Source organism: Taeniopygia guttata, chromosome 2, assembly GCF_048771995.1.
Source record: "Taeniopygia guttata chromosome 2, bTaeGut7.mat, whole genome shotgun sequence".
In the NCBI taxonomy this organism is placed as follows: domain Eukaryota; kingdom Metazoa; phylum Chordata; class Aves; order Passeriformes; family Estrildidae; genus Taeniopygia; species Taeniopygia guttata.
In genome coordinates this window covers 151,558,627-151,573,647 of record NC_133026.1, presented here as the reverse complement: position 1 = coordinate 151,573,647, position 15,021 = coordinate 151,558,627, and the positions used below count along the sequence as shown (strand labels likewise).

General features: G+C 45.0%; 1 protein-coding gene across 9 annotated transcripts in view; it reads left to right on the top strand.

Moving 5' to 3' along the window:
- HSF1 (heat shock transcription factor 1) overlaps positions 1 to 15,021 on the top strand; it is a 42,348-nt gene that overhangs the window by 10,479 nt on the left and 16,848 nt on the right. For 8 of the 9 annotated variants that reach the window (XM_072925122.1, XM_072925121.1, XM_072925127.1 and 5 more), the window contains 5 exons: positions 598 to 722; positions 6,977 to 7,052; positions 8,795 to 8,856; positions 11,117 to 11,210; positions 14,689 to 14,801. In XM_072925122.1, the coding sequence (XP_072781223.1) occupies positions 598 to 722; positions 6,977 to 7,052; positions 8,795 to 8,856; positions 11,117 to 11,210; positions 14,689 to 14,801 (470 nt within the window). Of the gene's footprint in view, positions 1 to 597; positions 723 to 2,389; positions 2,664 to 6,976; positions 7,053 to 8,794; positions 8,857 to 11,116; positions 11,211 to 14,688; positions 14,802 to 15,021 lie in introns of those variants that run through there. The other variant, XM_072925129.1, reaches the window with a different exon arrangement.

Sequence of the window (15,021 nt, the reverse complement as noted above, 5' to 3'; positions counted from 1 at the left end):
AGAAAAAAAATTTTAAAAAAAGACAAAAAATCAGAAAATGTTTGGGAAAATCCCCAAAAAAAGTCAAAAAATCAGAAAAAAGTTTTTAAAAATTCATAAAATAAATCCCAAAGAAATTGACAAAAAATCAGAAAAAAAAAACATAAAAAACCCAATAATTTGACAAAAAGCAGAAAAAAGGCAGAAAAAAAATCCCAAAAAAATTGACAAAAAATCAGGAAAAAAAATCCAAAAAAATTCAGAAAAAAAATCCTAAAAATTTCACAAAAAGCGGGAAAAAAAGCGGAAAAAAATCTGAAAAAATTCCAAAAATTTGACAAAAAGGGGGAAAAAAAGCGGAAAAAATTCTGAAAAAATCCCATAAAATTTGCCAAAAAAATGTGAAAAATTTTGAAAAAAAAATCAGAAAAATTCGTAAAAAATTCACAACAAATTCCCAAAAAATTCTCAAAAAATTCTCAAAAAATTCCCAAAAAATTCCCAAAAAATTCCTAAAAAATTCCTAAAAAATTCCCATAAAATTCCCACCAATTCCCTGGTGTTTCCCACCTGTCAGATTCCCGATTTTTCCCGATTTTTCCCGTTTTCCGTGTGCAGGTGTCGTCGCTGAAGCCGGAGGAGGTGCGGGTGCGGCAGGACAGCGTGGCGCGGCTGCTGGCCGACATGCAGGCCATGCGCGGCAAGCAGGACAGCCTGGACTCACGGCTGCTCACCATGAAACAGTACGGAAAAGTGGGAATAAAAACGGGAATAAAAACGGGAATTTGGGATTGAATTTGGGATTGAATCAGGGAATTAATCCGGGAATTAATCTGGGAATAAACAGCCAGGGAATGTGGGAATGGGATGTGGGAATGGCGGCAGCACAGCCTGGACTCACGGCTGCTCACCATGAAACAGTACGGAAAAACGGGAATAAAAACGGGAATAAAAACGGGAATTTGGGGAAAAATACGGGATTGAATTTGGGGTTAAATCTGGGAATGAATCCAGGAATGAATCTGGGAATAAACAGCCAGGGCAATGGCGGCAGCACAGCCTGGACTCGCGGCTGCTCAACATGAAACAGTACGGAAAAACGGGAATAAAAACGGGAATAAATCCCGGAATTAATCCAGGAATTAATCCGGGAATTTGGGGAAAAATCCGGGATTGAATCAGGGATTAAATCTGGGAATAAATCCGGGAATGTGGGAATGGGATGTGGGAATGGCGGCAGGACAGCCTGGACTCACGGCTGCTCACCATGAAACAGTACGGAATAAAAACGGGAATAAAAACGGGAATTTGGGGAAAAATACGTGATTGAATTTGGGGTTAAATCTGGGAATGAATACAGGAATTAATCTGGGAATAAACAGCCAGGGAATGTGGGAATGGCGGCAGGACAGCCTGGACTCGCGGCTGCTCAACATGAAACAGTACGGAAAAACGGGAATAAAAACGGGAATTTGGGGAAAAATCCGGGATTAAATTTGGGGTAAAATCTGGGAATGAATCCGGGAATGTGGGAATGGAATGTGGGAATTGCGGCAGGACAGTCTGGACTCGCGGCTGCTCAACATGAAACAGTACGGAAAAGCGGGAATAAAAACGGGAATAAATCCCGGAATTTGGGGAAAAATCCGGGATTAAATCTGGGAATGAATCAGGGAATGAATCTGGGAATAAACAGCCAGGGAATGTGGGAATGGGATGTGGGAATGGCGGCAGCACAGCCTGGACTCGCGGCTGCTCACCATGAAACAGTACGGAATAAAAACGGGAATAAATCCGTAAATAAAGCCGGGAATAAATCTGGGAATTGGGGATAAATCTGGGATTAAATCGGGGAATTAATATGGGATTGAATCTGGGAATGAATCTGGGAATAAACAGCCAGGGAATGTGGGAATGGGATGGGGGAATGGAATGTGGGAATGGCGGCAGCACAGCCTGGACTCACGCCTGCTCAACATGAAACAGTACGGAAAAACGGGAATAAAAACGGGAATTTGGGGAAAAATCCAGGATTAAATCCGGGAATGAATCCAGGAATAAAAACGGGAATTTGGGATTAAATTTGGGGTTAAATCTGGGAATTAATCCGGGATTGAATCTGGGAATAAATATCCAGGGAATGTGGGAATGGCGGCAGCACAGCCTGGACTCGCGGCTGCTCACCATGAAACAGTACGGAAAAACGGGAATAAAAACGGGAATTTGGGGAAAAATACGGGATTAAATTTGGGGTAAAATCTGGGATTAAATCTGGGAATAAACAGCCAGGGAATGTGCGAATGGCGGCAGCACAGCCTGGACTCCCACCTGCTCAACATGAAACAGTACGGAATAAAAACGGGAATAAATCACGGAATAAAAACGGGAATTTAGGAAAAAATACGGGATTGAATTTGGGGTTAAATCTGGGAATGAATCCAGGAATTAATCTGGGAATAAACAGCCAGGGCAATGGCGGCAGCACAGCCTGGACTCGTGGCTGCTCAACATGAAACAGTACGGAATAAAAACGGGAATAAAAACGGGAATTTGGGGATAAATCCGGGATTAAATTTGGGGTTAAATCTGGGAATTAATCTGGGAATAAATATGGGAATAAACACCCAGGGAATGTGGGAATGGCGGCAGCACAGCCTGGACTCGCGGCTGCTCAACATGAAACAGTACGGAAAAACGGGAATAAAAACGGGAATAAAAACGGGAATTTGGGGAAAAATACGGGATTAAATGCGGGAATTAATCTGGGAATAAATCCAGGAATTATGAATAAATCCAGGAATAAATCTGGGAATAAATCCGGGAATAAATCTGGGAATAAATCCGGGAATAAATCCAGGAATTAATCCAGGAATTTGGGATAAATCCGGGATTGAATCCGGGAATTAATCTGGGAATTGGGAATAAATCTGGGGTTAAATCCGGGAATTAATCTGGGAATAAACAGCCAGGGAATGTGGGAATGGGATGTGGGAATGGCGGCAGCACAGCCTGGACTCGCGGCTGCTCACCATGAAACAGTACGGAATAAAAACGGGAATAAATCCGGGAATAAAGCCGGGAATTGGGGGTAAAATCCGGGAATAAACCTGGGAATCAATTTGGGAATAACGCCGGGAATCTGGGAATAATACCGTAGAAATCTGGGAATGGAATCTGGGAATTGGGAATGGAAACAGGAAAAACCACCAAAATCTGGGAATAAAGGCCTGGAAATCTGGGAATAACGGCCAGGAATCTGGGAATGAAATCTGGGAATAACAAAGAGGAAATCTGGGAATAAAAATTGGGAATAAACCATGGGAATCTGGGAATGATGGTCAGAAAATCTGGGAATAACGGCCAGAAATCTGGGAATGAAATCTGGGAATAACGGCCGGGAGTCTGGGAATAAAGACGAGGAATTTGGGAAAGAAATCTGGGAATGCCAACCAGAAAATCTGGGAATAAAAGGCAGGAAACTGGGAGTGAAATCTGGGAATAACAAAGAGGAAATCCGGGAATAAAAACTAGGAAATGTGGGAATAAAATCTGGGAATAACTGCCAGGAAATCAGGGGACAAAAATTGGGAATAAACCACGGGAATCTGGGAATAACGACCCCAAATCCGGCATTTTCCCTTTCCCCCACCCCAAATCCCTCCTTCCCCCCCAAATCCCAAATCCCAAATCCCATTTTTGGGATCAGCTGCCGAGCGGGGCCGTCCCGCCCCTCCTCGTTCCCGTAACGATCCCGTTGGGAATTCCCGGCTGCCGCCATCCCATAAAATCCCATAAATCCCGGAATTGCCTCCCCGTCCCTGCCGGCGATCCCAAAAACTCCTTTGGGATTTTTCCCGGCTGCTCCCGCCCCGTTCCTTTATTTCCTTCTCCTCATCCGTGCCCGGCTCAGCTGCGATCCCAATCCCGAAATTCCCTCGGGATTTGGGGCTCAGCTGCGATCCCAATCCCGAAATTCCCTCGGGATTTGGGGCTCAGCTGCGGTCCCAATCCCGAAATTCCCTCGGGATTTGGGGCTCAGCTGCGATCCCAATCCCGAAATTCCATCGGGATTTGGGGTTTTGCTCCGGTCCCGTTATCCCGAGGTTTTCCCGGGATTTTTGGGGTTTTTCCGGGGATTCTTTTTCCGGGGGCAGGTGTGGGGATGGGTTTGGGATTAATTGGGAATTCCGAGCCCGAATCCCATCGGGGAAATGTGGGAATGGGGGGAAAAATGGGATATAGGGGAAATGTGGGATATAGGGAGAAATGGGATATAGGGGAAAAATGGGATAAATGGGGAAAATGGGATATGGGGAAAATGGGATATAGGGGAAAATGGGATATAGGGAAAAATGGGATATAGGGGAAAAATGGGATATAGGGGAAAAGTGGGAAAAAAGGGAAAATGGGATATAGGGGAAAATGGGATATAGAGGGAAAATGGGATATAGGGGAAAATGGGATATAGGGGAAAAGTGGGAAAAAAGGGAAAATGGGATATAGGGGAAAAATGGGATATAGGGGAAAATGGGATATATAGGAAAATGGGATATAGGGGACTGGGAATGGGGATAGGAATGGGATAAATGGCAATAGTGGGAATGATAAAAATGAGATAAATGGGGAAAATGGGATATAGGGAAAACCGGGATAAATGGCATATATGGGAAAAACAGGATAAATGGGGAAAATGGGATATAGGAGAAAAATGGGATATGTGGGAAAATGGGATATGTGGGATATATGGGAAAAATGGGAATGGGAAAAATGTGAACAATGGGATCAATGGGAATAGTGGGATATAGGGGAAATGGGATATAGGGGGAAATGGGATATGTGGCATATAGGGAAAAATGGGATAAATGGGATATAGGGAATAAATGGGATATGTGGCATATAGGGAAAAACTGGACCTGTGGGAAAATGGGATAAATGGGAATATTGGGATATAGGGGGAAATGGGACAGGGATAGGAATGGGATATATGGGAATAGTGGGATATAGGGGAAATGGGATAAATGGGAATATTGGGATGTAGGGGGGAAATGGGATATAGAGAAAAATGGGATAAATGGGATATAGGGGAAAAATGGGATATGTGGGATATAGGGAAAAACTGGACCTGCGGGAAAACGGGATAAATGGGAATAGTGGGATGTAGGGGGAAATGGGATAAATGGGAATGGGAACAGGGGTAGGAATGGGATAAATGGGAACAATGGGATAAATGGGAATAGTGGGATATAGGGGGAAAATGGGATAAATGGCAATAGTGGGATATAGGGGGAAATGGGATAAATGGGAATATTGGGATATAGGGGGAAAATGGGATAAATGGGAATGGGGATAGGACTGGGATAAATGGGAAAAATGGGATATAGGGAAAACCGGGATAAATGGCATATATGGGAAAAACAGGATAAATGGGGAAAATGGGATTTAGGAGAAAAATGGGATATGTGGGAAAATGGGATATGTGGGATATATGGGAAAAATGGGAATGGGAAAAATTGGAACAATGGTATAAATGGGAATAGTGGGATATAGGGGAAAATGTAAATGGGAAAAATGGGATAAATAGGAATAGTGGGAATAAGAAAAATGGGATCAATGGGAATAGTGGGATATAGGGGAAAATGGGATTTAGGGAAATAATGGGATGTAGGGGAAAATTGGATAATTGGGATGTGTGGGATAAATGGGAATGGGAACACAAATAGGAATGGGATAAATGGGAATAGTGGGATAAATGGGAATAGTGGGATATAGGGAAAAATGGGATAAATGGGATATAGGGGATAAATGGGATATGTGGAATATAGGGGAAAAACTGGACCCGTGGGAAAATGGGATAAATGGGAATGGGGACAGGGGTAGGAATGGGATAAATGGGATATATGGGATAAATGGGAATAGTGGGATATAGGGGAAAATGGGATAAATGGGAATAGTGGGATATAGGGGAATAATGGGATAAATGGCAATAATGGGATATGGAGGAATAATGGGATAAATGGCAATAGTGGGATATAGGGGAAAATGGGATAAATGGGAACGGGGATAGGAATGGGATATATGGGAATAGTGGGAATGAGAAAAATGGGATGAATGGGAATAGTGGGATATAGGGGAAAATGGGATATATGGGAAAATGGGATTTAGGGAAATAATGGGATGTAGGGAGAAATTGGATAATTGGGATATGTGGGATAAATGGGAATGGGAACACAAATAAGAATGGGATAAATGGGAATTATGGGATAAATGGGAATAGTGGGATATAGGGGAAAATGGGATAAATGGAAATGGGAATGGGATAAATGGGAATAGTGGGATAGAGGGGAAAATTTGATATATGGGAATAGTGGGATAAATGGGAATAGTGGGATGCAGGGGAAGATGGGAAAAGTGGGATATAGGGGAAATGGAAAAAATGGGATATATGGGAAAATGGGATATAGGGGAAAATGGGATATATGGGAAAATGGGATATAGGGGAAAATGGGATATATGGGAAAATGGGATAAATGGGAAAATGGGATATATGGGAATGGAAACAAGGATGGGATTGGGAGGAATGGGAATAGTGGGATATATGGGAATACTGGGATATGGGATAATGGAATTACTGCCCTGTTTCAATGGAATTTTTTCCCTGTTTTTCATGGAATTTTTCCCTGTTTTTAATGGAATTTTTCCCAGTTTTTCATGGAATTTTTCCCTGGTTTTGATGGAAATTCTCCCCCGTCTTTGATGCAATTTTCCCCCCATTTTTCATGGAATTTCTCCCCCGTTTTTCATGGAATTTTGCCCCATTTTTTAATGGAATTTCTCCCCGTTTTTGATGGAATTTCTCCCCCATTTTTGATGGAATTTTCCCCCGTTTTTCATGGAATTTCTCCCCCATTTTCCATGGAATTTTCCCCCCATTTTGGATGTAATTTCTCCCCGTTTTCCATGGAATTTCCTGTTTTTCCATGGAATTCTGTGCCCGCAGTGAGAACGAGGCTCTGTGGCGGGAGGTGGCCAGCCTGCGCCAGAAGCACGCGCAGCAGCAGAAGGTCGTCAACAAGGTAATTCCCGAATTTCCAGCCGCATTCCCGAATTTCCAGGGTAATTCCCGAATTTCTGGGGCTCATTCCCGAATTTCCAGCGGCATTCCCAAAATTCTGGGGGTCATTCCCGAATTTCCAGGGGTAATTCCTGAATTTCCGGGGGTAATTCCCAATTTTCTGGGGGTAATTCTCAGTTTTACAGTAGTAATTCCCAAATTTCCAGGGCTAATTCCCGAATTTCCAGCAGCATTCCCGAAATTCTGGGGGTCATTCCCGAATTTCCAGGGGTAATTCCCAATTTTCCGGGGTAATTCCCAAATTTCTGGCGTAATTCCCGAATTTTCAGGGATAATTCCCAAATTTCTGGTGGTAATTCCCGAATTTCCAGGGGTGATTTCCAGGGGTAATTCCCAAATCTCTTCCCCCCCAGGTTTTTCCCATTTTTCCCAATTTTCCGCCCAGTTTTTCCCAGTTTTTCCCAATTTTTCCCAATTTTCCCTTCCCAAATCTCTTCCCCCCCAAGTTTTCCCAATTTTTCCCCAAATTTTCCCATTTTCCCCCAATATTTCCCAGTTTTCCCCCCAATATTTTCCAGTTCTTCCCCAGTTTTTTCCTGTTTCCCCCATTTTTTCCCATTTCTCCCTGTTTTCCCCCATTTTTTCAAGTTTTCCCCCGTTTTTCTGAATTTTTCTGAATTTTCCCATTTTTCCCATTTTCCCCAGTTTTTCCCATTTTTTCCCTCTTTTTCCCAAATTTCTCCCATTTTTCCCAGTTTTCCTCAATTTTTTTCCATTTTTCCAAAATTTCCCCCATTTTCCCCAGTTTTCCTCATTTTTTCTCCCATTTTTCCCATTTCCCCAGTTTTCCCCATTTTCCCCAGGTTTTTTTCCCAGTTTTTCCCAGTTTTCCCTGGGTTTTTTCCCCATTTTTCCCCGTTTTTCCCTTTTTTTTCCCGTTTTCCTCATTTTTTCCCAGTTTTTTCCATTTTTCCCAGTTTTCCTTGGTTTTTTCCCCATTTTTCCCCGTTTTTCCCCCGTTTTTTCCCGGTTTTCTGTTTTCCCCATTTTTTCCAGTTTTTCCCAGTTTTCCCCAGGTTTTTCCCAGTTTTTTTCCCGTTTTTTTTCCGGTTTTCCCAGTTTTTCATAGGGTTTTTTCCCCCAGGTTTTTCCCATTTTTCCCCATTTTTTTTCCGGTTTTCTGTTTTCCCCATTTTTTCCCACTTTTCCCAGTTTTCCCCAGGTTTTTTCCCATTTTTCCCAAGGTTTTTTCTCAGTTTTTCCCAGTTTTCCCCAGGTTTTTTCCCAGTTTTCCCCATTTTTCCCAGTTTTTTCCCCATTTTTTCCCATTTTTCCCAGTTTTCCCCATTTTTTTTTCCCTTTTTTTTTCCCATTTTCTCCCCATTTTTCCCAGTTTTTTCCATTTTTTTCTGTTTTTCCCAGTTTTCCTTATTTTTTTTTCCCAATTTTTTCCCGTTTTTCCCCAGGTTTTTTCCCGGTTTTCAGTTTTCCCCATTTTTTCCCAGTTTTTCCCAGTTTTTCCCAGTTTTTTCCTTCTTTTCCATTTTTCCCCAGTTTTTTCCCTTTTTTCCCCAGTTTTTTCATGTTTTTCCCAGTTTTCCCCAGGGTTTTTCCCCATTTTTCCCATTTTTTTCAAGGTTTTCCCCAGGGTTTTTCCCCATTTTTCCCAGTTTTTTTCCCGTTTTCCCCCATTTTTCCCGTTTTTTCCCGTTTTTCCTGACCTCTCGGTGTTCTCTCCGGCAGCTGATCCAGTTCCTGATCTCGCTGGTGCAATCCAACCGGATCCTCGGCGTCAAGAGGAAAATGTGAGAGAAATCCCCAAAATTCCCAAAAAACCCGCCGGAATTCCAGATCCGGACCCCAAAAATCCCCGGGAAGGGCCGGGCTGGGATTTGGGAATTTGGGATTAAAGGGAATTCCTGGAATTTCCGTCTTTCCTGGGATTCGCTGGGAATTCCTTCCCAAAATCCCAAAAATCCGTTCCCAACCCCCTCCCTCCTGGAAAAAATCCTGGAAAAATTTCGGGAAAAACCCCTGGGAAAATAACGGGAAAATTCTGGGAAAACCCCCCAAAAAAAACCTGAAAAAATCCTGGAAAAATTTCGGGAAAAACCCCTGGGAAAATAACAGGAAAATTCTGGGAAAACCCCCCAGGAAAAACTGAAAAAAAAACCTGGAAAAAAACCTGGAAAATCCCTGAAAAAAATCCTAAAAAGACCCTGAAAAAATCCTGGAAATAAAACTCTGGAAAAACACAAAAAAAAACCTAGAAAAAAACGCTGGGGAAATTCTGGAAATCCTCTGGAAAAAAACCCAAAAAAACCCTGGAATAATCCTGGAAAAACCTCTGGAAAAACACCAAAAAATCCTGGAAAAATCCTGGAAAACCCCTGGAAAAACCACTGGAAAAAATCTGGAAATCCTCTGGAAAAACCCCAAAAAAAAACCCTGAAAAAATCCTGGAAAACCTCTGGAAAACCCCCTGGAAAATAAATCCTGAAAAAAATCTCTGGGAAACCCCCTGGAAAAAATCCTGGAAAACCTCAGGAAAAACCCCAGGAAAACCCCTGGAAAAATCCTAAAAAGACCCTGGAAAAACCTTTGGAAAAACACTAAAAAATCCCTGGAAAAACCCCTGGAATTCCCAAAATTTTCCCGCCCATTCCCAATCCTGGCTCGCTCCTCCCTGGGATAATCCAGGAAATCTCCCAGGAAAAATTCCCAGATTTCCTGAGACCCATTCCCAAATTTCCCAGGGGTAATTCTCAAATTTCCAGGGTTAATTCCAATTTTTCCAGGGAAATTCCCAAATTTTTTTCCCAGGGGTAATTCTCAGATTTCCAGGAAGTAATTCCCAAATTTCCAGGGATAACTCCCAGATTTTTCCCTGGGGTAATTCTCAAATTTCCCAGAGGTAATTCCCAAATTTCCAGGGGAAATTCCCCAATTTTTCCCGGGAAATCTCAGCTGGGATTTGGAGGATCCCGGTGCCGATCCCGGGGTTTCCTGGGTTTTTTGGGAATTTTTGGGAATTTCAGCCCGGGTTTTTCCCGGTTTTTTTGGGGAATTTTTTGGGAATTTCAGCCCTGGTTTTTTGGGGGAATTTTTTGGGAATTTCAGCCCTGGGTTTTTCCTGTTTTTTTGAGGAATTTTTGGGAATTTCAGCCCTGGGTTTTTCTCGGGTTTTTTGGGAATTTTTTGGGAATTTCAGCCCCGGGGTTTTTCCTGGGTTTTTTTGGGAATTTTTGGGGAATTTCAGCCCTGGGTTTTTCCTGGTTTTGGGGGGAATTTTTTGGGAATTGCAGGCCCGGGTTTTCCCCTTTTTTTTGGGAATTTTTTGGGATTTTTTTTGGGAATTTCAGCCCGGGTATTCCATGGGGGTTTTTTTTGGGAATTTCAGCCCCAGGTTTTTCCTGGTTTTTTGAGGAATTTTTGGGAATTTCAGCCACGGTTTTTTTGGGAATTTTTTGGGAATTTCAGCCCCGTTTTTTTTGGGAAGTTTTTGGGAATTGCAGCCCTGGGTTTTTCTCGGGTTTTTTGGGAATTTTTTGGGAAATTCAGCCCTGGGTTTTCCCAGTTTTTTGGGGAATTTGGGGGGATTTTTTTGGGAATTTCAGCCTGGGTATTCCATGGGGAATTTTTGGGAATTTCAGCCCCAGGTTTTTGGGGAATTTTTTGGGAATTTCAGCCCGGGGTTTTCCCTTTTTTGGGGGGAATTTTTTTGGAATTTCAGCCTGGGTTTTTTCGGGAATTTTTTGGGAATTGCAGCCCTGAGTTTTTCCCAGTTTTTTGGGGAATTTCAGCCCCGTGTTTTTCCTGGTTTTTTGGGGGAATTTTTTTGGAATTTCAGCCCTGGGTTTTTCCTGGTTTTTTGGGGAATTTTTGGGAATTTCAGCCTCCTTTTTTTCCCCTTTTTTTTGAGAATTTTTTGGGAATTTCAGCCCCGGTTTTTGGGAATTTTTTGGGAATTTCAGCCCTGTTTTTTTGGGAATTTCAGCCCGGGTATTCCCGGGTTTTTTTGGGAATTTCAGCCCGGGTATTCCCGGTTTTTTTTGGGAATTGCAGCCCCCTGATGCTGAACGACGGCGGCCCCGCACATTCCATGCCCAAGTACAGCCGACCCTACCCCCTGGAGCACCACGGGAATTCCGCCTACACCGTGAGCAGAATTCCCAAAAAACGGGATTTATTGGGAAAAATGGGGTTTATTGGGATGGGGAAAATGGGATTTATTGGGATGGGAAAAATGGGATTTATTGGGATTTATTTATAAAAAGTGGGATTTATTGGGATTGATTGGGAATGGGATTGGGATTGATTGGGAATGGGATTGGGATCTACGGGATTGGGATTTATGGGAATGGGATTTATTGGGAATGGAATCAGGGATGGGATTTATTGGGAATGGGATTTATTGGGAATGGGATTGGGATTTATTGGGATTTATTTGGAATGGGAGTGGGATCTATGGGATTGGGATTGATTGGGATTGGGATTTATGGGAATGGGATTTATTGGCAATAGGATTTATTGGGAATGGGATCAGGAATGGGATTTATTGGGAATGGGATCAGGAATGGGATTTATTGGGAATGGGATTTATTGGGATGGGATTCATTGGAATGGGATTTATTGGGAATGGGATTTATTGAGATGGGATTTATTGGGAATGGGATTTATTTGGAATGGGATTTATTGGGAATGGGATTTATTGGGAATGGGATTGGTGGGAATGGGATTCATTGGGAATGAGATTTATTGGAATGCGATTTATTTGGAATGGGATTTATTGGGAATGGGATTGGTGCGAATGGGATTTATGGGAATGGGGTTCATTGGGATGGGATTTCTGGGGGTGGGATTTATTGGGAATGGGATTTATTGGGAATGGGATTGGGATTTATTGGGATTTATTTGGAATGGGAGTGGGATCTATGGGATTGGGATTGATTTGGATTGGGATTTATGGGAATGGGATTTATGGGAATGGGATTGGTGGGAATGGGATTGGTGGGAATGGGATTGGTGCAAATGGGATTTATGGGAATGGGATTTATGGGAATGGGATTTATTGGGAATGTGGTGGGAGCCGGGATTTGTGGGATTTCATCCGTTTGCAATTTTGGGATTCCTCCCCTCCTTCTGGCCCTGCTTTTCCCGGGAATTCCGGGACCCCATCCCTGCTTTTGCCGGGAATTTTTGTTTGCCATTCCTGCTTTTCCCGAGAATCCCGGTGCCATTCCCAGTGTTCCCATCCCGGTGTTCCTTTTATTCCTGGTGCCCCCATTCCCGGTGCCATTCCCGTCATTCCTGGTGTTCCCATTCCCATTGTCATTCCCGGTGTTCCCGTTATTCCTGGTGACATTCCCATCATTCCCGTTGTCATTCCCGGTGTTCCCATTGTTCCCGTCGCCATTCCCGTTGTTCCCGTTGCCGTTCCCATCGTTCCCGTTGCCATTCCCAGTGTTATTCCCGGTGTTCCCATTCCCGTTGTCATTCCAGGTGTTCCCGTTATTCCCGTCACCGTTCCCGTTGCCATTCCCGGTGTTTTTCCTGCTCTTCCTGTTGTCATTCCTGCTGTTCCTGGTGCCATTCCCTGTTTATTCCCAATGCCGTTCCCGTGGTTCCCGGTGTCATTCCCAATGTTTAGTCCCGGTGCCATTCCCGTCGCCATTCCCGGTGTTCCCATTGTTCCTGTTATACCCATTGCCATTCCCTGTGTTATTCCCAGTGTTCCCATTCCCGTTATTCCCGGTGTTCCCATTCCCAGTGTTCCCATTCCTGGTGTTTATTCCCGGTGTTCCTGTTATTCCCGGTGCTGTTCCCGTCATTCCTGTCGCCATTCCCGGTGTTTTTCCCATTGTTCCTGTCAACATTCCTGCTGTTATTCCCAGTGTTCCCATTTCCGTTGTCATTCCCGGTGTTCCAGTGCCATTCCCATCATTCCCGTGGCCATTCCCGGTGTGTTTCTTGTCGTTCCCGGTGCCATTCCCGGTGTTTTTCCCCCCTCCCCCCGCCAACCACAATGGGATTGGTGGGAATGGGATTCATTGGGAATGGGATCAGGGATGGGATTCATTGGGAATGGGATTCCTGTTGTTCCCGGTGCTGCTCCCGTCCTTCCCATCGCCATTCCCGGTGTTTTTCCCATCATTCCCATCACCATTCCCAGTGTTATTCCCAGTGTTCCCATTCCCGGTGTTCCCATTTCCAGTGTTTATTCCCAGCGTTTATTCCCAGTGTTCCCATTCCTGTTGTCATTCCCGTCATTCCCGTCACCATCCCCGGTGTTTATTCCCGTCGCCATTCCTGCCGTTCCCGGTGCCATTCCTGGTGTTTTTCCCGTCGTTCCCGTCGCCATTCCCGGTGTTTATTCCCAGTGTTTTTCCCATCGTTCCCAGTGCCATTCCCGGTGCTGTTCCTGTCAGTCCCGTCGCCATTCCCGGGATTTATTCCCAGTGTTCCCATTCCCGTTGTCATTCCTGGTGTTCCCATCATTCTTGTCGCCATTCCCGTCACCATTCCCAGTGTTTTTCCCATCGTTCCCATCGCCATTCCCGGTGTTATTCCCAGTGTTCCCATTCCCGGTGTTTTTCCTGTTATTCCTGCCGCCATTCCGGGTGTTTTTCCCGTCATTCCCGTCACCATTCCCGGTGTTTATTCCCATTATTCCCATTGCCATTCCCAGTGTTTATTCCCGGTGTCATTCCCATCATTCCCGTCACCATTCCCGTTGTTTTTCCCGTTATTCCCATCGCCATTCCCGGTGTTCATTCCCAGTGTTATTCCCGTGGTTCCCGGTGCCATTCCCGGTGTTTTTCCCATTGTTCCCGTCGCCGTTCCCGGTGGTTCCCGGTGCCATTCCCAGTGTTTATTCCCATTATTCCCGTCGCCATTCCCGGTGTTCCGTTTATTCCCGGTGTTTTTCCCGTCATTCCTGTCACCATTCCCGGTGTTTTTTCCGTTGTTCCCATTCCCAGAGTTCCCATTCCCATTATTCCCAGTGTTCCCATTCCCAGTGTTTATTCCCAGTATTCCCATTCCCAGTGTTTATTCCCGGTGTTCCCGTTATTCCCGGTGCCATTCCCGGTGCCATTCCCGTCATTCCCATCACCATTTCCGTTGTTTTTCCCGTCATTCCCGTCGCCATTCCCGGTGTTTATTCCTGCCACTGTTCCCGGTGCCATTCCCGGTGTTTATTCTCGTTATTCCCATTATTCCCGGTGCCATTCCCGTTGTTTTTCCCGTTATTCCCGTCACCATTCCCGGTGTTTATTCCCGGTGCCATTCCCGCCATTCCCGATGTTTTTCCTGTCGTTGCCGTTATTCCCATCGCCATTCCCGCCATTCCCATCGCCATTCCCACTGTTCCCGTTGTTTATTCCCGCCATTCCCGGTGTTTATTCCTGTTGTCGTTCCCGTTATTCCCATCGCCGTTCCCGCCGTTATTCCCAGTGCCATTCCCGGTGTTTATTCCCGTCGTTATTCCCATTATTCCCGGTGCCATTCCCAGTGTTTTTCCCGCCATTCCCGGTGCCGTTCCCGTCATTCCCGTCGCCATTCCCGGTGTTTATTCCCGTTATTCCCGCCGTTATTCCCGGTGCCATTCTGGCTGTTTTCCGCCCCTCCCCCCGCAGGCTCCGGGCCCGGCGCTGCTCGCGGCCGACCCCTCCCCCCCCCGCGGCCCCGCCCGCGCCATCGCTGACGTCATCGATGACGTCATCGCCGACGGCCCCGCCCCCGGACACAGGTGGGACAGGATTCCCGAAATTCCCCGGGAACGGGACGGGATTCCCGAAAATTCCCTGGGAACAGGGCAGGTGGGGCAGAATTCCCCGGGAATGGGGCAGAATTCCCAAAAATTGCCCGGGAATGGGGATGGAATTCCCAAAAATTCCCCAGGAATGGGAATGGAATTCCCGAAATTCCCCGGGAACGGGGATGAGATTCCTGAAATTCCTCAGGAACGG